The sequence below is a fragment of the Myxocyprinus asiaticus genome, chromosome 8 (assembly GCF_019703515.2).
Source record: "Myxocyprinus asiaticus isolate MX2 ecotype Aquarium Trade chromosome 8, UBuf_Myxa_2, whole genome shotgun sequence".
NCBI classification, from domain to species: domain Eukaryota; kingdom Metazoa; phylum Chordata; class Actinopteri; order Cypriniformes; family Catostomidae; genus Myxocyprinus; species Myxocyprinus asiaticus.
In genome coordinates, this window is record NC_059351.1 from 50,744,908 (window position 1) to 50,767,465 (window position 22,558).

At 39.5% G+C, this 22,558-nt stretch overlaps 1 protein-coding gene across 1 annotated transcript in view; it reads left to right on the top strand.

The window, feature by feature from the left end:
* tsc2 (TSC complex subunit 2) overlaps window positions 1–22,558 on the top strand; it is a 63,451-nt gene that overhangs the window by 5,008 nt on the left and 35,885 nt on the right. The window contains exons 7-26 of the mRNA XM_051705746.1: window positions 101–149; window positions 251–376; window positions 2,798–2,871; window positions 2,960–3,086; window positions 3,220–3,363; window positions 3,469–3,606; window positions 6,010–6,113; window positions 6,209–6,290; window positions 6,420–6,575; window positions 7,648–7,743; window positions 7,868–7,990; window positions 8,147–8,253; window positions 8,616–8,769; window positions 11,363–11,485; window positions 11,609–11,743; window positions 14,230–14,419; window positions 15,712–15,805; window positions 17,579–17,681; window positions 17,781–17,875; window positions 22,061–22,189. Of these exons, the coding sequence (XP_051561706.1) occupies window positions 101–149; window positions 251–376; window positions 2,798–2,871; window positions 2,960–3,086; window positions 3,220–3,363; window positions 3,469–3,606; window positions 6,010–6,113; window positions 6,209–6,290; window positions 6,420–6,575; window positions 7,648–7,743; window positions 7,868–7,990; window positions 8,147–8,253; window positions 8,616–8,769; window positions 11,363–11,485; window positions 11,609–11,743; window positions 14,230–14,419; window positions 15,712–15,805; window positions 17,579–17,681; window positions 17,781–17,875; window positions 22,061–22,189 (2,349 nt within the window). The remainder of the gene's footprint in view (window positions 1–100; window positions 150–250; window positions 377–2,797; window positions 2,872–2,959; window positions 3,087–3,219; window positions 3,364–3,468; window positions 3,607–6,009; window positions 6,114–6,208; window positions 6,291–6,419; window positions 6,576–7,647; window positions 7,744–7,867; window positions 7,991–8,146; window positions 8,254–8,615; window positions 8,770–11,362; window positions 11,486–11,608; window positions 11,744–14,229; window positions 14,420–15,711; window positions 15,806–17,578; window positions 17,682–17,780; window positions 17,876–22,060; window positions 22,190–22,558) is intronic.

Genomic DNA, 22,558 nt, shown 5'->3' on the forward strand with positions numbered 1-22,558 from the left:
TGTAAAATTACATGTATGATTTTGTGTGTTCTACCTTAAAGAGAAAGTCATTTGTGATTGAAAAGAGACTAGTTCCTCAACTAATATTTGTTTTTCACAGGAAAATCTGCCTTCTGTGTAACCGGACGACTGCGTCCACCGATATAGAGGTACCTCAGAGTGTGGCGCTTTCGTTTATGTAACAATATTTGAGTAATCTCAATGGTTTAGTACAACGGTTTTACCTTAATCTCTATGTTCGTGTGTGTAGGTTGCGTTGCAGGTTTTGGATGCTGTTGTATGTTATAACTGTCTGCCCTCTGATTCGCTGACGGTTTTCATCATCACTCTCTGCCGAACCGTTAACGTGAAGGAGTTTTGCGAGTCCTGCTGGAAGGTACTGAAGATGACCTGTGATTATTGGAATATTTAGTGGTGTTTGCTATAATTATTGCTCATACTTACGATTGCGGATTTGAACAAAACCCCCATCTCTAGTATTTTTTTATTCTGTATTGTCCCCTTTTCTCCCCAATTTGGAATGCCCAATTTGGGTGACGGAGGACGAATCTCAGTTGCTTCCGTGTCTGAGACCGGCAATCTGCTTATCTTATCACATGGCATGTTGAGTGCGTTACCGCGGAGACATAGCGCGTGTGGATGGCTTCACGCTATTCTCCGTGGCATCCACACACAACTCTCCACGCACCCCACTGAGAGCGAGAACCACATTATAGCGACCAAGAGGAGGTTACCCCATGTGACTACCCTCCCTAGCAACTGGGCCAATTTGGTTGCTTGGGAAACCTGACTGGAGTCACTCAGCACGCCCTGGATTCGAACTCGCAACTCCTGGGTTGGTAGTCAGCGTCAATACTCGCTGAGCTACCCAGGCCCCCCATCTCTAGTATTAAACTTTTGGTTTATTACTCAACCAGCATCATTTGTGCTAAAGACTTCAATCATGTGGCATCATCTGATTGCTATTACTTTTCTAGGCAATCAGATGATAAAAAATTCCATAGATTTACAATCCCAATTCCAAAAAAGTTTGTTTGTTAAATTTAGCTAGCAGAATTTTCCCCCATTCATCCATTATGCAGATCTTCAGATTCACAATTGTACGGGGCCTTCGTTGACGTATTGTGCGCTTCATAATGCACCACACAGTCTCAAATCGAGACGGGTCAGGACTGCAGGGAGGTCAGTCTAGCACCTGCACTCTCTGCTTATGCAGCCATGTACTTGTAATCTGGTTTGACGTTGTCCTGCTGGAAAATGCAGGGATGTCCCTGGAAAAGATGGCATGGATGGTCCTTTTCCTCTTTGGTCCGTTGAACACAACAGCTGTTTTTTCCAAAAACTATTTGGAATGTGGACTCGGACCACAAAACACAGTTCCACTGTTCTGCTTCCCATCTCGGATGAGCCCGCACCCAGAGAAGTCGGCAACGCTTCTGGACAGTGTTGATGTATGGCTTCTCCTTTGCACAGTAAAGCCTTAACTTGCATCTGTGGATTCAGCGGCGAGTGGTGTTGACTAACAACGGTTTACAGAAGTATTCCAGAGCCCATGTCATGATGTCATTACTGATGCATGATGATTTTTAAGACAGTGACATCTGAGGGATTGGAGATCATGCAGATTCAGAAGTGGTTTTCGGCCTTGACCTTTACGCACCGAGATTTGACCGGATTCCTTGAGTCTTTTAACTTTATTGTGCACTGTAGAGGGTGAAATGTCCAAAATCCTTCCAATTGTCTTTGGGGAACATTGTTCTCAAAGTGCTGGATTATTTGCTGATGCATCCGTTGACAAATTGGAGAGCCTTGAGCCATCCTTGCTCTTAAAGGACTAGGCTTTTTTGGAGGCTTCGTAACACGATTGCCTCACCTGTTAAACATTTCCTGTTTCATTTCACATTGTTATTTCACCTCGTCAGATTGTTATCAGTCCTAAATTGTCCCTATCTTAACTTTTTGTTGGAGCGTGTTGCAATCATCTGATTTAAAATGAGATAAATATAAAAAAACAAAACATTCACAAGGTAAAACATCGAATAAATTGTTGTTGTACATGTAGCACAGGTTGAACAGAATTTACAAATCACTTATTTTTGTTTTTATTAGCATTTTCCACAGTGCCAACTTTTCTGGAATTACGGTTGTCCATTAAATGATGTACCCGAGTCAAACCCATAGACAAGGATATCATTTTTTTTTTTTTTTTTTTTTAATAACTTTTCTCCCCAATTTGGAATGCCCAATTCTCAATACGCTCTAAGCCCTCGTGGTGGCGTAGTGATTCGCCTCAATCCGGGTGGCGGAGGACGAATCTCAGTTGCCTCCGCGTCTGAGACAGTCAATCTGCGCATCTTATCATGTGGCTTGTTGAGTGTGTTACTGCGGAGACATAGCGCATGTGGAGGCTTCATGCTATTCTCAGCACGCGCCCCACCGAGAGCGAGAACCACATTATAGCGACCACGAGGAGGTTACCCTATGTGACTCTACCCTCCCTAGCAACCGGGCCAATTGGTTGCTTAGGAAGCCTGACTGGAGTCACTCAGTACGCCCTGGATTCAAACTTGCGACTCCAGGTCTGGTAGTCAGCGTCTTTACTTGCAGAGCTACCCAGGCACGCCCAGAATATCATACTTGAGACTTGAGGGTGGACTCTTTTGATTTGGGCCCGTAAGCGACCACTTAGCAACATCATAGCAACAACACCCTAGCGTTATGGTAGAGGGTTTTGCACAAGCCAACACTACGCTATAAAATTTAATTTATGGTCTTATTATGTGTCTTTTGCCTGTAGTTGATGCGCAAAGTGTTGGGAACTCACTTGGGACACAGTGCCATCTACACCATGTGCCGTATCATGGAGGAGAGGTAGTGTGTTGTGTGTTTGTTCACTCTTCTTGTTCAAGAACAACAGAAAGATTTAAATGTTTGCTTAAAGCATGTCTCTGTCATGTAGGGTGTATTCTGAGGACGCTGCTCTTTTGAGGGGCGCTGTGTTTTTTGTCGGTATGGCCCTCTGGGGGGCTCACAGACTCTCTGCCCTCAAAAACACCCCCACACTGGTGCTGCCTTCATTCTACAAGGTGTGTGTGTGTGTGTTTCATAGTATATATGTTGTATATTGAGATGCAAAAATCTGTCATCAGTTTGTTTATCATGTATTTTGAAATATTTATTGACTGTAGTTCTGTTTATCCTTTGACCCCCCCCCCCCAGGCCATGAGCTGTGCTAACGAGGTGGTGTCATATGAAATTGTGCTGTCAATCACACGACTCATTAAGAAATACGGCAGAGAGCTACAGGTGGTGACTTGGGACATACTGCTGTCCATTATAGAGAGACTACTGCAACAGATACAGGTACACGCACACACAGTATATATGTTTTGTGAGAGTTTATCATCGGAGGACTGTATATGACAGGCTGTCGGTGTATGTTGTTTGTGTGCGTGTGTGTGTGCACAGACAATGGGCAGTCCTGATCTGAAGGTGATCGTGTATGAGTTATTGAGTACAGTTGAAGAACTCTACGAGCAGAACGACTTTCATGGATCCTCACATAGATTCTTCAGCCTGGTGGAGAAATGTGCTGATAAACGACCAGTGAGTCTGTCTCTCTTTCTTTGACTAGGGTTGGTATTGATACAGATTTCCTGATTCGATTGGAATTCACAAGCTTTCGATTCAGATTTCAATTGGATTTAGATTCATATGTGTATATTTCAGTAAAAATGTCAATTTTGGTAGCATATAAAATGAGATTCTCTCACAGCTGCTAATTATGGAACATTATGAAAATATACACGAACCATCCGACACAAAGCGGAGAGGATTAAAATAGTTTAACGCACACCTAGCTGTGGATTGCCCCGCTTATACCATGGTCACTTGCCAGTATTAATTAGTCAAAGTCATTGATGTTTGCAGTGCAAATTACGACTGGAAGAATTAAAAACAATGGCTAAATTTATCTACAGGTTGTTAGAGCTAGAGTTCAGCTGTACTAAATCAGACACCGATATAACCGATATAAATTTATTTCATGCACTCAGTAATTTTTTCCCCATTAAAAAAGTTTCACTCCGAAAGAAATGGATTGTAATTTTGAAACTTATGTAATAAATAATGAGCACTCACATGACATGAGGACTTTAGTCATATCAGTAACCTTATAAAAGCTGTTTTATTCTACATGGGGCAGGGGCGCCCTCATGGGGGCTGCCATTTTAGAGTCACATGACCAGATGAATACTACTCAATCTCAGTAACCGTCTTGTTATTGGACACTTTCACTCTTTGGATTAAATTAATCATGGCTGATTGTGAATAGTGAATTTCTACAATGGCATCTGTAACTGAAAACTATTGATTTTGAATAATACTGCATCCACACCACTAGGTGTCACTGTAAGTCCAAGATGACACGAGCAAAAACGTACTGAGCGCACCTTTAAATAAAAAGCTGTTGGAATAATTGGAATAATCAACATGATATTTTTTTGGAGACCAAACACTCTGTAAATGCATAATCCAGTAATAATAATAATAACCACAATATGTAGAGGGGTCGGCACGCCTAAGAACATGTAATATTTAATTTCTATTCGTTCTTTTCATTTTTACATTAATGAGGAACAAACAGCGTTACAGATGTGATAGTTGAAAAAGTGGCACTTACATGATGAAATGAGAGAAAACCATCCAGAACGCTTTGAAACCTGCAGACTTTGGACTCTGAGACATCGGTGTGGTATCAATTAAGGCTGCATGATTGATTGAACTAAGAATGAAATCACAATATGACCTTGCACGGTTACTAAACTGCAAAAGGCTGCATTTTATAAAACAGTCTGCATTCAGCGCTTCAGTCAGCGATGCGTGATCAAGCGGTTGTAAGCCGCACATGCTGAGAAGAGCAGCAATATTAGAAGATGTTTATCATATTTCAATTTAAATCGTTTTGTCTCGTCTTGCCGAACAGTGAAAGACGCCTTTGATAGGTCCCGGTTTTCTTCGTGCCCCCTTCGTGCAAAACATAGCTGAATGTCAAACCATACTTTCCTTACAAGTGTGTAAGGGGAAAGTGCTGGAGCGTTCCAAAATTATCTCCAGGTCGGACTCAGTAATACAGGGCTGATGAACACGTTATTTTTCTGTAGCACTTCATTTGATTTAAAGACGTCATTGCATGACTTGCCGATGTTTTGTTTTGTGAGTGTGAATGGTTAATCTCGTTTCTGACATTCATCAGACTTGCTACACTATAGTCGCATCTGAAGATAATTTGAACAGAGGTATAAAAATCACAGAGTAGGCGGCTATGGACATTAATATACAATGATGATTAAACTGACCGGAACTACTTGTGCATTAAACTGTTTTAACGCACACATTCCAGCCAGTCAGAATAGAGTATTCGAATAGACCATAGTTTAAATTGCATGGAACGAGTCAAACCATACTTTTACTCTCAACACGCAGTGAAAGGATCTCTGCTGAACTTGCTACTATATACTCAATCATCTGACCAGCCAGTAGCTAATCATTAGGGACGCTCCGATCGATCAGCCACCGAACGGTATTGCCCGATATTCATGTTCAATGACTCGATCGGTGATCGGCCCTCATTATTGTTCATGGCGGCAGCTTCTCAGTCTCCACCAGACATAGGCATCTCAGTAATAACACGAGTTACAAGATGTGATATCTTTATTAAATATCTTCTGATTAAATGGTGTAATGAGGTAAAAGGGAAAAGGAGGCGGTGAGAACCGGCTTAACAATATAAATAATAATTTAATAATAAACTTAAGCAAAAAGACAAACACAAACACAAACACATGCCGGGCAGCTGCCCGGGGGTTGCATTATAGAGTGAAAGATTGATCTTGGGATTTAAGAATTGATATCGAGGTCTCCGAAAAATAATGTTTTTGACCAGCCCTATGTTTGACTGCTGAATCTGACTGGCTGTTGGTTTGATTGACTGTTGAATCTGTCTGGTAGGATGCGTCGGTTTTGACGTTAATTTCCTACAGAGCTCAGTCCATTCAGCCAGCTAAAGATGGATGGCTGCAGAACCTCTTGAAACTCATGGAGAAATTCTTCAGGTCTGGACGCTGCATTGATCACAACTACATTGCCTGATCATCTACTTCACATTTGAATGCATTCCTGAGAATAAAATCTCTCTTCTATCTGTCAGGAATGAGAGCCGTACAATGATCAGGATAAAGATTCTACACATCCTCTCCTTTGTACTCAGCACAAACAGACAACTCTATGAGGTTAGTCCCAAACCTCACACACATATCACATGCGTCATTATATTAATGATGTCTTCATTGTGTGCAAGTTTGGATTGTGTGCTCATTACGTTGTGCTAGTAAATCATTCATGAGGTGTTCTCTCTCAAGGAGGAGCTGATTGAGGTGGTGGTGATTCCTCAGTTGGGTCAGATCGCTGAAGATCGAGATCTGTCCGTCAGGAGGCAGGCCACACAGCTGTTGGTGGATCTAGCAGAGGGCTGTAACACCAATCACTTCAGCAGTCTGCTGGACATCATAGAGAAGGTAACAGCATGGGCTGATAATGTCATTGGTGTGTTTCTTAACAATATGAAGTAATAAAAAAGGCTAAAAGATGGAAAGAAAACAATTACATGTTTGATTATGGCTTAGAATGAAACATGTTCCGTGTAATCCAAAAACTAAGTAGGTCTGTCAATCAGTAATTACAAATATGCAGATTAATCGCAATAAATTGCATCTAAAAATTTGCTGAGAAAGGTCCTCAAATAACAATAAATCAAAGTATAATGATTAATTTTAAATAGTTATATTTAAATACTTAAAAAAAAAAAAAAAAAAAAAAGCGAAAAACGCTTAGCACAAAATGAGTAAAAACACTTCTCTGTACAACTGCGCGTTGTATACAGCTGGAGTTTCGCTTACTGCCCCCTGCTGAAAACAGATGGCTCCGATGGTAGAAATATTCAATATTACGGTAATGGACTTTTGCTGCAAAACAAAGAACTGCGTTGATTTGAAATATGTATTTTTTTTTTATTGAGCCAAGAGCTCAATGTGTGATGTTTTGATCTTCTATTGGTCATGCATCCTGTCGTCATAAGGATTTGCAGGTCAAAGTTCTCCAAACTTGAACTTTCGTCCACAGCCGAACGCGTAATTTCTTTGCACGAGTTTGTGTTTCCGGTCTCCCGTTTCGAAAGCATTTAAAAATGGCTGCATTCGGAATTGTGCTCCGTCCAGCTGTGCTTAAATGCAAAAACGCTTCTCTGTACGGCTATACGTTGCCTACAAAGCTGGATTTTCGCTTACTACCCCCTGCTGATAACAGGTGGTACTTCAAGCTTGAATTGCACCGGGGGTAGGACTATTCAAAATTACAGACTGGGGGCATGATTAATTGTGTACATTTTTTTTTTTAATGCATTATTTTTTATGTAATTAATCGCCTTGAATTAACATGTTAAATCGACAGCCCTACAAAAAAAATATTTTAGGGGGTGTTTTTCTGTAGTTAATGTCAGATCATTTTCTGTGTGTGGAACTCACTCGAGTGTTACTATTCCTTATTGTTGAGAAGTGTGTGTGTGAGTGAAACTCTGCTGTCCTTCTGTAGGTTGCTAGTCGTATGGAGGGAGAGAGAGACCTATCAATGGAGTCGCCCATGGAAGACGTCAGAACTGCCATACTGGGGCTGCTAGAAATATTACAGGTACCAAAACAAATACTTCCTTTATTGTAATTGTGAAAATTCTCCATAGCAACTCTAGCAAGTCTGTGGTTCTCGAATGGAGCTCTAGTGAGTGTATATCTATGGTTATCTCATGTCTTTTTAGAGTAAACTGTACAGTCTGCCAGCCAGTCATGCCAGTCGAGTGTACGAGCTGCTGATTTCTCACCTGCAACTTCACTACAAGAACAAATACTGCAGTGCCATTGCCAGCTCCATACGACTACAGGTCAGAGGTCACAAAATGAGTGGATTAAAGATTAATAAAGGACTGCTATCCTGTAATATATTTATGAAAAGTTGCAAATTAAACTAGTCAAGAACTAGTTTTGTGATATCACTTCTCTCCCTGTCTTTTTGTTTTCTCTCATTGTTTCTCTGTCAGGTTTTTGATTTCTTGTTGATGATGAGGGCTGACTCTCTTCATCGGCTGGGTGTTCCCAATAAAGATGGATTTCTGAGATTCAGCCCGTATTGCCTTTGTGACGTGGGGTAAGAACTAGTGGTCGGCTGATACTGAAAACTACAGAGCGGCGTGACCGATATATGTGATCTAAGCTAATACGAATGAATTATAGCAACTGAAATGTACATACAGTATACTGTAAATATATATTGATTATACACGTCATTATCCTTTGACAATGTTGTTAGTAAATTTGGGAACTGACACGCTTCTGTTTATTGGCCTAGTTTTTGGCCTGATTATCTCAAAATAGCACAACCGCTTGATTTATCGGCCTGGCAGATCTTTCTTTAGTAAAAAAGAACACGCATATACAAACAGTTTGTTTGATAATGGCAAATTCTCATTGGCTTCTTTGTAAATTCCTTCTGAATTTCCTGGTTTTCAGGGAGTTGGAGAAGAGAATGACTGATAAGAAGCCAACAGGACCTGTGTCACCACCGGCAGGAAGTCCCACACCAACGGCCCCACCCTCTTCCATTCGCACAACACATCTCCCCTACAGTCTGGCCTTTAATGTGCTATTACAGTGCCTGAAGATGGTACACACACACACGCACAAAAACTGCTGCGACAGTACCAAAGTGGTGAACTAAATACAGTTTGTAGAGACAAACTTTGTTGGCTTGACAAAGCCTGAAAGTTAAAAATATTAACAAATTTTGCTCGTTCTCATAGTGTTGTATTTGAAGCGGATCATTAACTATGTTTCCATCCAAGGATTTATTGCAGAAAAGGTTTTGGAAAAGCTGATGGAAACGCAAATTATCGCTAAAATTTCACAAGTGTCGACATAATATTTTACCATTTAACTCTAGCGCATAAACTCTATGTCGATACATCAAATGTCGCGAAAAACTTGTTTGGAAACACTTTTTGTTGAGAAAATTGGCATTAACACACAAATGTAGTCACATGACATAATTTACCCCAATCGTTAGCCTGTGTTAATCATGACGACAAGGTGTAGGATCCTTGAAAGCCAATTTATTGTACGTGATTATGGATTGATCTTAACGGCATAAAGATCCGATCACTGCAAACATGACACTTCCAGGACTGCCAACACAAATATCTCGTTTCAAGACATGCACATTCTGACAAGTGCACGGAGAACAAATGAATGGCCACTGTTTGTGATTCATTTAATCACGGTAGACATCCGTTTATTTATTAAAGCTGCTTTTTCACACCAATCAAAATAATAGACGGCAGTCACGGAATTAGCCCACAATACAAAAAACATCATTTCTGTGCACAAAGATGTTTTAAATGAAAAATAAATACACAATACTAGGAGAAAATCTTCAGTGTGCTTTTTTGGAACAGTAACATATAGCCCAATTTTATTAAATTATTGTTTATACTTTTGAAAAAATGCTGGCAAAATTCCCTATATTAAATTAAATAAAATTGCCAAACGAAAAACGCATTAAATTAAAAATAAATAAATTACCAAACGAAAAAAATTATATTTTTAGACCTATGCCTTTTCTTTACACAAACTTAAATTAGCCGTACCCTGTTCTGTAGACGAATAAATTCAGCTGAATTATATTTTCTACACTTCAAGACTATAAACTATCAGAACTATTTGTCTAATGAGTTCACTTTCAGAAAACGAGCTTTTGAACATTTTAAAACGTTTAAATATTTTAAATATAACCCTCTTTACCTCGGATCGCATTTGCTTCTTCAGAAAATGTAAATTGCATTATGACACTAAAAATAATTTGAGATGACAATCAAGTTCAGTTGGTCGTTAAAAGTTGCGGGACATAATGCAGTTGTGATGGCGATGCTTTAGATGATTGTTCAAAATAGTCTATTGATTATTAGGAATGTATCATAAACCCTGAGATTACACCGCATCAGTTTTTCTTTAATAGCTGTGCACACAGTATATACACATCGATGGATGGTCCTTATACTAAGACCGAAAATTTCCCCTCTACTTGGTGCAGGATGCCAGCTTGAGCAGGGCCATGACGATTCGCTTTCGGGTCGGAACCAGTGGAAACCTGCGATAGGCGCAACATCAGGACCAATATTACAGTCCTATCAGAAGGGCAACTGCTCCCTTTTGATTGCAATTCCTCATCTTCTGATTGCGTTTATTTGTGGAATTAAAATAGTAAACTGGCTAATTTCAAAGAATTGTCTCAATACTCTCCCCATTTTACCAAAACTTCAGAGAAAAAAAAATTAGGGACATCTGGGAAGCGAATTAGCGATAAACACACATTTCTGTATGGAAACGGCTTCTGGGCAGATTTATTTTGCGCTAAACCAAAACTTATGCGACAAAGTGTTTTTTTTTTAGGCATGACGTCATCACGCACACCATTTTTATCGATAAAAGGCCATTTGAATGGAAACAGGCAGAAGATGGCAAATTTCACAAATTTTTTTTTTTTTTACGCATTTTCAATTTGTCAACAAAAAAAATTACGAAAAGTCGATGGAAACTAGGCTATTGAGACTATGATTCATAGTGTTTGTCAGTTGAGGGCACTATTGTGCCAGTGTTGAATTTGACAGCCTCAGGAACAAACAATGCTGCTCTTTTGCTCGGTTTTGGTCTCAAAATGATCGTTGGAGGGCGGGGTTTTGGAATGAGGGGCGTGGCTAATTCAACGGCTCAGTCATGTGAAAGCTTCAGAACGGTAAAATCACTTACAGCACCTTTAAAGCAGCTTAAATCCTAATGGGGTTTGTTTACATTTGAATTTTTTTGAGTTTGAATTCACGAACATTCCATCAATGTAAGTATACGGGATTTTTTTAATTTTTAATGTCTGCTGTGCAAAAACCGTAAGTGCCTTCAGTTAGAAAATTCAGACCAGTCTGAAGGTCTTTGCAAAGTTTGGTGGATGTAGCCTGAAAGCTGTAGGAGGAGTTATTCTTGATTAATTTTGATCTTTTGGGATTGGGCCTTATCCATTTATGGATAATAACAGTGTTGGCTTTGTCAAGTGTTCATGCTGTATTCATGTACCATTGTATTTACACGATACTTTAACAAATACCATAGTACTACAATGGTACATGTACAAAATAAACACTGTATTACCATGGTACTTTTTAGTTGGTGTTGATCATGTTTGTTTGTTTGTTTGTTTGTTTGATTTCTAGGAGACTGACTGGAAGGTCTTAAAGTTGGTTCTGGATAAGATGTCATGCACCATACAGTACAAAGTTCTGATACTGACATCACCGTGCAACATTGACCATCTGTGCTCAACTCTCTGCTCCATGGTAACACACACACAATACATGTCAGAGAAAATTCCACTTTGAATTACAAACTGACACTTTCATATGAGCAGATCTCTTACGTTTTAATGGAAAGCCAGTGAATCTCATATAATGTGTGTATAGGTGACTGATCGTCTCATATCGGAGCGTTTGAAGAAAACTCCTGATGGATTCTCCATTACTGATGTTCAGCTCGCTGTGGTTCCCGTTCTGACCGCCCTTACCTCTTACCACAGTTACCTAGAACAATCCAGACAGGTAACACGCACGCACAATCCAGGGAATTATTTTATTTTTATTTTTTCTCCCAATTTGGAATGCCCAATTCCCCCTTTTAAGTCCTCGTGGTCGCATAGCGATTCGCCTCAGTCCGGGTGGCGGAGGACGAATCTCTGTTGCCTCCGCATCTGAGATCGTCAACCTGCGCATCTTATCACGTGGCTTGTTGAGCGCGTGGCCACGGAGACACAGCGCGTGTGGAGGCTTCACGCCATCCACCGCGGCAACCACGCTCAACTCACCACGTGCCCCACCGAGAACGAACCACATTATAGCGACCACGAAGAGGTTACACCATGTGACTCTACCCTGCCTAGCAACCGGGCCAATTTGGTTGCTTATGAGACCTGGCTGGAGTCACTCAGCATGCCCTGGATTCGAACTAGCGAACTCCAGGGGTGGTAGCCAGCGTCTTTACCACTGAGCTACCCAGGCCCTCCAATCCAGGGAATTGTTAATTAGAAATATATATATTTTTTTAATTAAAAAATTATCAGGAGAAAAAGCTCCATCTAAGTAAAAACACACTATTTCACGCAATATTTGTGTGTGAACCCACAGTTCGGGAAGCATTGGCATCGCGGTCGGTTCACCTCACGTTTAATGATGCATCCGGAGCACAAGTTTTGGTCAAGAAAACAAAGCGTCAAACAGACAGGCACAGTTACAACCTCTGCTAAAGCACCTGAATGGATCTGTAAATGGATACGCTTCACCTGTGTTTTTTACGTGGGTCAACTTGATGACATCACTGTTCTGCAAGCGTTGTGTGTAGTTGAAAATGGCGAGTGGAGAAAACGAAACGGTGATCGAGAAGCCTCCTGTGTTTCTAATTTCTGGGAACATTTTCTTTTTGCAGTCAATTGCAACAGCAATGTTCAAAAGACGTTTACAAAACGGGCACTGTTTGCAGACATCACTCGACATGAGTGCTGTATACTGGTAATATATTTCAGTAATGCGTATGAGGCTTTATTTAAAATGCGCACGCAAGTTCTTCCTGTTTCCTTGCGTGGCTGTAATCTATCACGAGTGTGAATAATGCGCTTTGATTAATGGCATAAAGATGCCGTTAAAGTAATACATTGATACATGATTAATCATTTACGCCAATATCACCCAGGGAATGAGCCGCAGGTGAGACGAAACCGCACACACTCCCTTCCATTTTTATGCAGGCATTCAGTGCTAATTCGGACAGACATGAAACAATAACTAAAGCGCTTGGGGTGTTCATGTGGGATTTCCATGGACTATTAAAATACTCAAGCAGCATTATCACAACATCTCTTCTCGTATGCATTCTAATAGCAAGGTTATTCCTTCTATAGTGATGTACAGCTTCCGAATATTTAATATGTTGATGAGTTTGAAGTGCACTTTATGTTGATGCTTGTAGTGTATTAGTGCAGGTATTAAGTTAAAATGTTGATTTAGTAATCAGAGAAAATGTTTGTTTTTTGTAGTTAGGACAAAAATTAACCATGGTTTTACTATAGTAATATTGTAGTAACCATGACTGCTGTCACCATGGTTTTCTGTGCAGAAATCATGGTTTTGATACAAGTAACCATGGTACAGTAATACTGTAGTTTCTATATAGTAACCATGATTTTAGTATATTGTAACCATAACAGTAACCATGTTTATAATGTGGTTACTATGATTTTACAACAAATGCCATGGTTAAACTATGGTTACTGTTGTAAAACAATGATTGTTATTTAAGGACAAACCTGTTGAAGTGTTTACCAAATAGATTATTCTTTGTATTTGGCAGTAATATATGTATATATTTTTTTTAACTAAGCAAATACTGAACTGTACCGAAACCGTGACCCTTAAACCGTGATACAAACCGAACTGTGAGAAATTCGAACCATTACACCCCTAATGCTTACTAAGTGTGTTATATGTGTATCACATTGCCAATTTAACAACATGCTGGTAACATCAAGCTCAAATGTGGATTCAACTGAGTTTTTGAGTGTTGAGTAGAAGCGCATGCCTACGAAGGGTGCTTCAATTCGGTCTCTTACGTCGCTCCATTTCATGTAGAATGCTGCATTAGGGGCTGTTCACGCAGGATGCGTTATAATAAAAATGATCAATTAAAATGATGCATTCTGAGCTATATGCACTAGATGGACATCTTTGTTGCAACGCATCTTGCTGTTTTTTTTTTTTCTTAGCATCTCACAAAATTAATGCCACATTTTTACATTGGCATGTCAAGTTAAAAACAGTTCAACTTTTACAAACACGAGTTTGTGTTTCTGGTCTCCCGCTTTCAAATGCGTTTAAATGGAGCGTGAAGTGTAGTGTGACCGTGCTTTTTGTGAGACCTTCACCTGTACACCAAAGCAAATTCTCAAATGTGTACCAGCACAACAAGGATGGATATCGGGCTAGTCAAACAAAATTACAAGCTGTCATTTCTGTATTTCTGTTTCTCTGTCTCTCAGAGGGAGTTGGTTCAGTGTTTAGAGAAGGGTTTGATCTACCGCTGTGCTAAACAGTGTGTGGTAGCTCTGACTATGTGCACTGTGGAGATGCCCGACATCATGATCAAACTCTTGCCCGCCCTTATTGTGAAACTCACACACATCTCAGCAACAGTTGCCATGGCATCACCCATGCTGGAGTTCCTGTCAAGTGAGTATGAGCTTTCATTGTTCTCTTTGAGTTGAAGTCAGAAGTTTACATACACTTAGGCTGAAGTCATTAAAACTCATTTTTTTAACCACTCCACAGATTTAATATAAGCAAACTATAGTTTTGGCAAGTCGTTTAGGACATCTACTTTGTGCATGACAGGAGTATTTTTTCCAACAATTGTTTACAGACAGATTGTTTCACTTTTAATTGACTATATCACAATTCCAGTGAGTCAGAAGTTTACATACACTAAGTTAACTGTGCCTTTAAGCAGCTTGGAAAATTCCAGAAAATGACGTCAAGCCTTTAGACAATTAGCTTCTGATAGGAGGTGTACTGAATTGGAGGTGTACCTGTGGATGTATTTTAAGGCCTACCTTCAAGCTCAGTGCTTCTTTGCTTGACATCATGGAAAAATCTAAAGAAATCAGCCAAGACCTCAGAAAAAAAACTGTGGACCTCCACAAGTCTGGTTCATCCTTGGGAGCAATTTCCAAACACCTGAAGGTACCACGTTCATCTGTGCAAACAATAGTACATAAGTATAAACACCTTGGGACCATGAAGCAACATCTCAAGACATCAGTCAGGAAGTTAAAGCTCGGTCGCAAATGGGTCATCCAAATGGACAATGACCCCAAGCATACCTCTAAAGTTGTGGCAAAATGGCTTAAGGACAACAAAGTCAAGGTATTGGAGTGGCCATCACAAAGCCCTCAATCTGATAGAACATTTCTGGGCAGAACTGAAAAAGCGTTTGCGAGCAAGGAGGCCTACAAACCTGACTCAGTTACACCAGTTCTGTCTGGAGGAATTGGACAAAATTCTAGCAACTTATTGTGAGAAGCTTGTGGAAGGATACCCAAAATGTTTGACCCAAGTTAAACAATTTAAAGGCAATGCTACCAAATACTAACAAAGTGTATGTAAACTTCTGACCCACTGGGAATGTGATGAAAGAAATAAAAGCTGAAATAAATCATTCTCTCTACTATTATTCTGACATTTCACATTCTTAAATAAAGTAGTGATCCTAACTGACCTAAGACAGGGAATGTTTTCTACGATTAAATGTCAGGAATTGTGAAAAACTCAATTTAAATGTATTTGGCTAAGGTGTATGTAAACTTCTGACTTCATCTGTACCTTCCGACCAATTAGAACACCCTCTCTCACTCCGACCAGTCAGAACATGGTCATAAGTTAGAGGTTGATTTTTGTGTTTATTCTTAATAAAAATATTTTGACATCCTTAAATTTTGTGTCTTGTTTGCCTCTCTTTTCTACAGCCTTGGTGCGGCTCCCGCATCTGTACGCTAACTTCGTTGCTGAACAGTATGTTAGCGTGTTTGCTATTTCACTGCCTTATACCAACCCGTCAAAGTGAGTACATCCACTTGTAGCTCTAAACTCAAAACACTCAGGTTCACGAAGTTGTTCTAAAGAAATAATCTTTTAAACAGTATTGTAGGAGTTCCTGTGTAAGCTGGACTCTTGATGACTGCTTATCACTGTCCACTCCAACTTCATTTAAACAGTTAAATGAAAATTTTAGTTTTGTAAAGAAATTATAAGTAGACACAATAGGGCTGTCAACTGGGCTGAGAAACTAAATTAAAATTTTTACCTTAAGTATTACCAAAATTTGAACTGAATTTGAATTAAGACACCAGATTTTTTAATTGACATTGTTTCCTTAGTCCAAAAGAGGGCGCAATGAGAACATATTGTTATATTATTACAAAGAACATTCCTGCCTGTTAGAAAAAGTGCATACTATTTGAAACTAGTGCATAAAATAAAAATAAAAGATTTATCCAGTTCATATTCTCAAATGTTATATAAAAAGTAAAATGAGGGGTAAAAAAGCTCTAATAAACAGTTCTATGTTAACATGGTGTCATACTGGTGCCACAGTACTACCCCAGACTCAAGCGTCATAATAACGGCGACACCACAGTGTTCTTCATTCATTACAGTTGTATGTATAATAGTGATATTTCCAGATAATAGTGCTATTCAGCTGAACTTGATGGTGAAGAGGCTCAGACTGTGAGCCCACGGGCTGTCACGTCATTTTTATTTGTATAGCGCTTTTCACATCAAACATCGTTTCAAAGCAGCTTTACAGAAAATCATGCATTAACAGAAAATGAAACTGTAATATCTATAAAGTACAAACAAAAGGGCTGTTCAAACAGATGGAGCACGCTAGAATGGAACAGAACGTGAGGATCTCGAAATGCACATTTCCAAATTGAACTTCTTTCCTGACAAAGCATTTTTAAACCCATTGCTTAATCTGAGCAACGCTGATCAGAGAGCAAGACGCCACAACCAAAGACCTCCACCTAAGGGATCATTCACACCGAACGCTTTAACGTCTATCCACACAGTTTTCCAATTGTTTTTATATGTAAACATGCACTAGACAGACGTCTTTGACCGTTTCGAGGGTGTACTTTATTCAGCGTCTCGTTCAGGTGTGCTGTGTTATTTTGATGGCGTGTTAAAAAGAACTTGAACCTTTAAAATTGTGTTTCGAGACACCTGCATTCTGTTAAACTGTATTTATTGCACTACATTTAGCCTTTTTTAGCGCAAGAATGTGATCAGTCTGAAGTCATCGTCAGTGCTTGGCACACATCCAGAATTCGAATGCACAGTTTTAGCATTCGAGTGTGCATTTCTATCATCAATTCAACAAATATTCGAATTTTAATTTGACAGCCTTATTACACAATATATATTTGTCTACAAAAGTCATTTCAAGCATTTAAACAAAAACCTTTGGATCAAAAAAAAGATTTTTCAAGATCATTAGAAACATGACCGGGTCTAAGAAAGGGGCCTGGGGTGGGGGAAACTTCTGACGCTGCCCAGACCAATGCTGAAACACGTTCAAGGGGGACCAACCCAGGAGAAATTATCAAGGAGGAGCTCTCCCCATTCTGACAGAGATTAAAATAAAAGTAGCCCACCCTATAGACTAAAAGCCCCCCACCCATACCAAAGATCACATCCTAGAATTGCCCTGTTTAGAAACATAAATTTATGACTGGTAGTGTCTGGTTATGACATAAGCATCAAGGTACAATGATCTTAAATTAAGCATATTGTCAGTAGTATTATTTATATCTATAATTCCCTCTGTAGGTTTAATCAGTACATAGTGTCTCTCGCCCATCATGTGATCGCCATGTGGTTCATCCGCTGCAGGCTGCCTTTCAGAAAAGACTTTGTTCAGTATATCACCAAGGTGAGTGATGGTCTTTCAGCTCCATGTGTCTGTACATGTGAGTTTGTGCATTTACTTTAAGTTTGGCTGCCTCTCTCGCTGTGATTCTGTCTCATTTAGGGTCTTCGTTCAAACGCCCTTCTGCCTTTCGACGACACGCACGAGCAGAGCAGTTTTAGAGCACGCAGCACCAGTCTGAACGAGAGGCCTAAGAGGTACACACACAAACATGCTCAGTGTTTTTCTCATGTCAGGTTTTACCATGTGAGGGACTCACTGAAGCATGATTCAGCCGTCTCATTGGTTCATTTTCTGGTGATACTGTGGTGATTTTTTTGACTTTATGTGTCTGGTTACATCAGAACATCTCTTGACCACTCACTGATAGTTTGACTGTGGGACGTATCAGTCACTTGGCTTTTATAAGGTCACCCCCCCCCCCCCCCGACTATTCCCTCTTGTCTCATCTATTTCTCTTTTGCTTGTCTTAGTGATGACTGGATCTCACAGGCAGACTATCACATTAAAACCATCAACAAATTATGTTATGAATTCGAAGCATGCAAGCAACTCAAACTTGCGTTGATGTTTAAAATCGGTTTCATCTTGTAATAGAGCGTAACAGTTACTTGCCACATCTTCAGCCGTATGTGTTCTAGAAGTATTTTTCCCATTCATTTTATCCATTGGGATTAAAGGTAATCCTTCAAAAAAAAGAGTCGTAAGCCATAAACCAAGTCAGATAGTTGTGAGGGGATTCGCAACATCACAGACTTTGATTTGAAGCAAAAAGGTTTTTAAAATCAGACAAAGACAAAGGCACGAGTGTGGGAATGAACTACAATACCATAAAGCATTGCGAATGCTGCTAATCATGGATTGTAAGAATACAAACAATATATTTTATATTTATTACATAATTTACAGATATATGGAAATATATAGGTAGTTTGAGAATACAGGGAGTTCATTTGCAATGGTTTATGGGAGTGTGTGGTCTTAGTGTTTTCTTTTGCAATTTACCTTTCCAAAGTGACTTCTGATTGGTTGATTTCTCTTGAGGATTATGGGTAGTGTAGTCATTTGACTGTTAAACATGGCTATTTAAAAATAAAGGGCTTGGGCTTCTAAAGAAGCATTTATCCTCGCTTAACAATCCTGGAGTTCATGGTAGGTCTGTCTCTAAATGTTTATGAGTTAACATTAAAAAACAATTCCCCTATGTAGGAAATGAACGGGATTTTTACTTCCTGAACCTGACTTTTGTACTGCATACTCTTACTAGTCTTGGCAATAGTCAATCAAAAGATGTCTTACAAAGGGACCAATAAGTTAGAAGTTAGATGTTAACAGTCCCACTCGCAAAACAAAAGAAGTGCCCAACAAGAAGCGAGCTTTCCTTTCTATTTCCTCCCCCTTTTTTATGATGTACTATAAGCGCTTTTCAGCCTCTTTTTATCTGTCCATCCGTTTATATACGAAGCATTCATGCAGCATTCATTGATGTTGATGTTTAATATCTATGTTCCATCCTGTAATAGAATGAAACGGTGACCACCCTCTTTTCCAGCCGTGTTGGTTCTGGAAGTCATTTTCCCATTAATTTTCTCCAGAGAGATTTCAAACAGTTATTCAATAAATAGTTCCTAGCCATGAACCGAACCAACCAGCTCCAAAATGAATTGCAACATTACAAACTTTGAGTTGAAGCAAAAAGGTATTTGAAAATGTGAAGAAAAAAAGACATGGGTATGAGATTAACTTAACGTCTTTTATGATGGAATGAGCTATTCATCCCCAAAACAACAGTACAATATAAAACTATGAAAGTATAAAATTATTTTTGTTTAATACAAAATATCGAGATGGAAATATCCAAGTAGTATAATAGTGTAGGGAAACTCAATTACATCATTCTCAATGCTGAGCTGCTGAGCTATTTTTTTGTGATTTCCATCTCTATGGTAACAGTGACTTCTTATTGGTCGATCTCGCTTTAGAATTATGGGTAGTGTAGTTCTTCATCAGGAATTTTGCTGTTGTACATGATTACTCAAAAAGAAGTTGATATTACGCTGATTTGTGGCTTCTACAGAAGCATATCATCACTTAACCTCAGAGCTCAAGGTAGGTCTGTGTTGAAAGGTTTATATATTATTATTATTATTATTATTATTATTATTGGTAAAATAAATTTTTTGCATGGAGAAAATGAAAGGGATTTTATACTTCTGGAACCAGACTGTTGCATTCTATACTCTAACTAGTCTGATCAAAAGGTGTCTTACAATGGGACCAATAAGTTAGAGGTTAACAGTCCTGCCTTCCAGCATGCAGATTTGAACAGCCCAACCAGAAACAAGCTTTCCTTTTCCAATTTCTTTCCTTTCCCCTTTTTTAATGACAAGTGCTTTTTCAGCCTCTATCAACCTATATCTATTCACCCATTTCCACATTTCCCTTTTTTTTTTTTTTATTGGGTGTAAAAACAACCACTGTCCCATAAAACAGTAAACCATAACAGCAATTCTCCATGTGAACCGTCTCCATGGTAACAACACACTAAATCATTACAACAACATACTTAATGATTGCATTCCAGTTGCTATAACAAATGTTTTTGAATGTAGAATTCCATTATCACCCATGTCGCCAAACCAACAAAACCTTGTCCTGCAATATTCCAAGCTAATTTTCCAAAGAAAACATCAGTTTGAGATTCCTATTTTATTGTTCTGTGTCTTGCAGTAATTGGGGCTGAAACTTTGAATGAAAAGCCTGAGAGAAATTTTCAAAAGAAATTATATTTTGCATGAAGAAAATTAAACCTATTTGTAGAACCATTAAGATTTTTTGCATTGTGACATCATTTTCATAACAATTAAACACAGCATTTTGCTCAAATACTCATTAATGTACTGCAAAAAATAAAGAATAATAATTCTTGGGGACTGGGTAGCTCAGTGGTAAAATATGCTGGCTACCACCCCTGGAGTTCGCTAGTTCGCTAGTTCGAATCCCAGGGCGTGCTGAGTGACTCCAGCCAGGTCTCCTAAGCAACCAAATTGGCCCGGTTGTTAGGGAGGGTAGAGTCACATGGGGTAACCTCCTCGTGGTCGCTATAATGTTGTTTGTTCTCGGTGGGGCGCATGGTGAATTGAGCGTGGTTGCCGCGGTGGATGGCGTGAAGCCTCCACACGCGCTATGTCTCCGTGGCAACGCGCTCAACAAGCCACGTGATAAGATGCGCGGGTTGACTGGGAAGCAACTGGGATTCGTCCTCCGCCACCCGGACTGAGGCAAATCACTATGCGACCACGATGACTTAGAGTGCATTGGAAATTGGGCACTCCAAATTGGGAGAAAAAGGGGAAAAACCCCCCCCAAAAAATATAAATAAATAATAATTCTTCATTACTGTAAAGTGAAAGAAATGACAAAAAAAATGTAAGTATATTTGTAAAGTATGATGGCATTGTTCTTGTACTGAATTTTGATTATTTTTAAAAAGAAATAGTGTTCAGATGAGATGTTTTGCATGATTACAGTAATGAGATTTTAAATGTTTTTTTTTATTTTTTTAAATTGGAGGTAAAAATGGGCTTAATTTTCTTTACGCAAATTCTCAACATATTTTGCTGGTTAATTATAAATAATCCTAATTTTAGGATTTCTAATTATGTACCAAGGAAATACCCTAAAAAAGATAATATTTCAAAGGGTCCTTTAGGGGTTAAATTTGGCCCAAGAATAAGATGATCACAGCTCATTATCACATGACTGTTATTCATTAAAGTGGTTATTAAATATAGTTCTAATCATGGTTTGAAAGGCATCATATTCTCTGTTTCAGCCTGAAATTTCACTCCATCCAGTAATTCATTTGTTTTTAATTTACTGTATTAACACTCCTACATGATCACACCACTGTTTTACTTTTTTGAAATGCTATTAATTTCCAGTGCAATGATCATAGCAGTGTCTGAATGCTTTTTCTTCCTTGTACAATTATGTTTGTGCCCTCTGATTAGTTTCTCCCACTATATTTCATTCTTTTTGTAGAATGCTGAAAGTATATTGCTTACATTATGCCTTATTATGTGTCCGTTTACCTTGTTTATGCTGTTTCTTTTTCCAGTTTTCCTTCCTTTTTATTTTAAATGTCGTCCTTGTTTTTCTGTGTGCACTGCTGACCAAGTTACTTTGTTTTCCTTTCACTTCCTTATTTGGCCCCTCCCCTGATTGGGCCATGCGTGGTGGGTGTGGTTTGGGGGGCGTGCCGACACCCTGGATCCGTCACCTGTGATTGGTTGCTGGCCCCATTTCATGACACTCAAAATTCCCCAAATTTCCCCCCGACCTTCCCCTGATGCACCCGACCCGTTTGCCCCTCGGGGCAGTTTGCGGACGACCAAAGTGGCGAAGCAGGGCCCCAGCGCAAACTCGCCCATTAAAGACCTGAAAGATCTGTCGGCCATGGACGCCTTCCGCTCCCGAAGCATCAGCGTATCCGAGCACGCGGTGCGCAGGTAGAGCATTTTTGGTAACCTCAGTAGACTCTGTTACTACAGCAACCAGTATCCCTTTGCTTTTCTTTTATTGTGGGTGGTGCTTGGGCATTGTGGGCGGGACAGGGAGGGTGCGATGTGGGGTGGGTGTGGACATCTGGTTTGGGCTCATTCTGATTGGGTTGGAAATGGTGCATGCTGGAGGAGGGTTTTGTCTTTTACATTTATTTGCATGCGCTGTGGCTTGTTATGACCACTTGACTGTGCATAAATTTGACTCCTTTTATTATTTAAAATGAAACCCTTTGCATTTGGTTTTACGACGCTTTTGTGTTTGTGATGGTGTTTTGATTTTTGCGAACAAATGGCAATGAAGGCATGCATGATAAA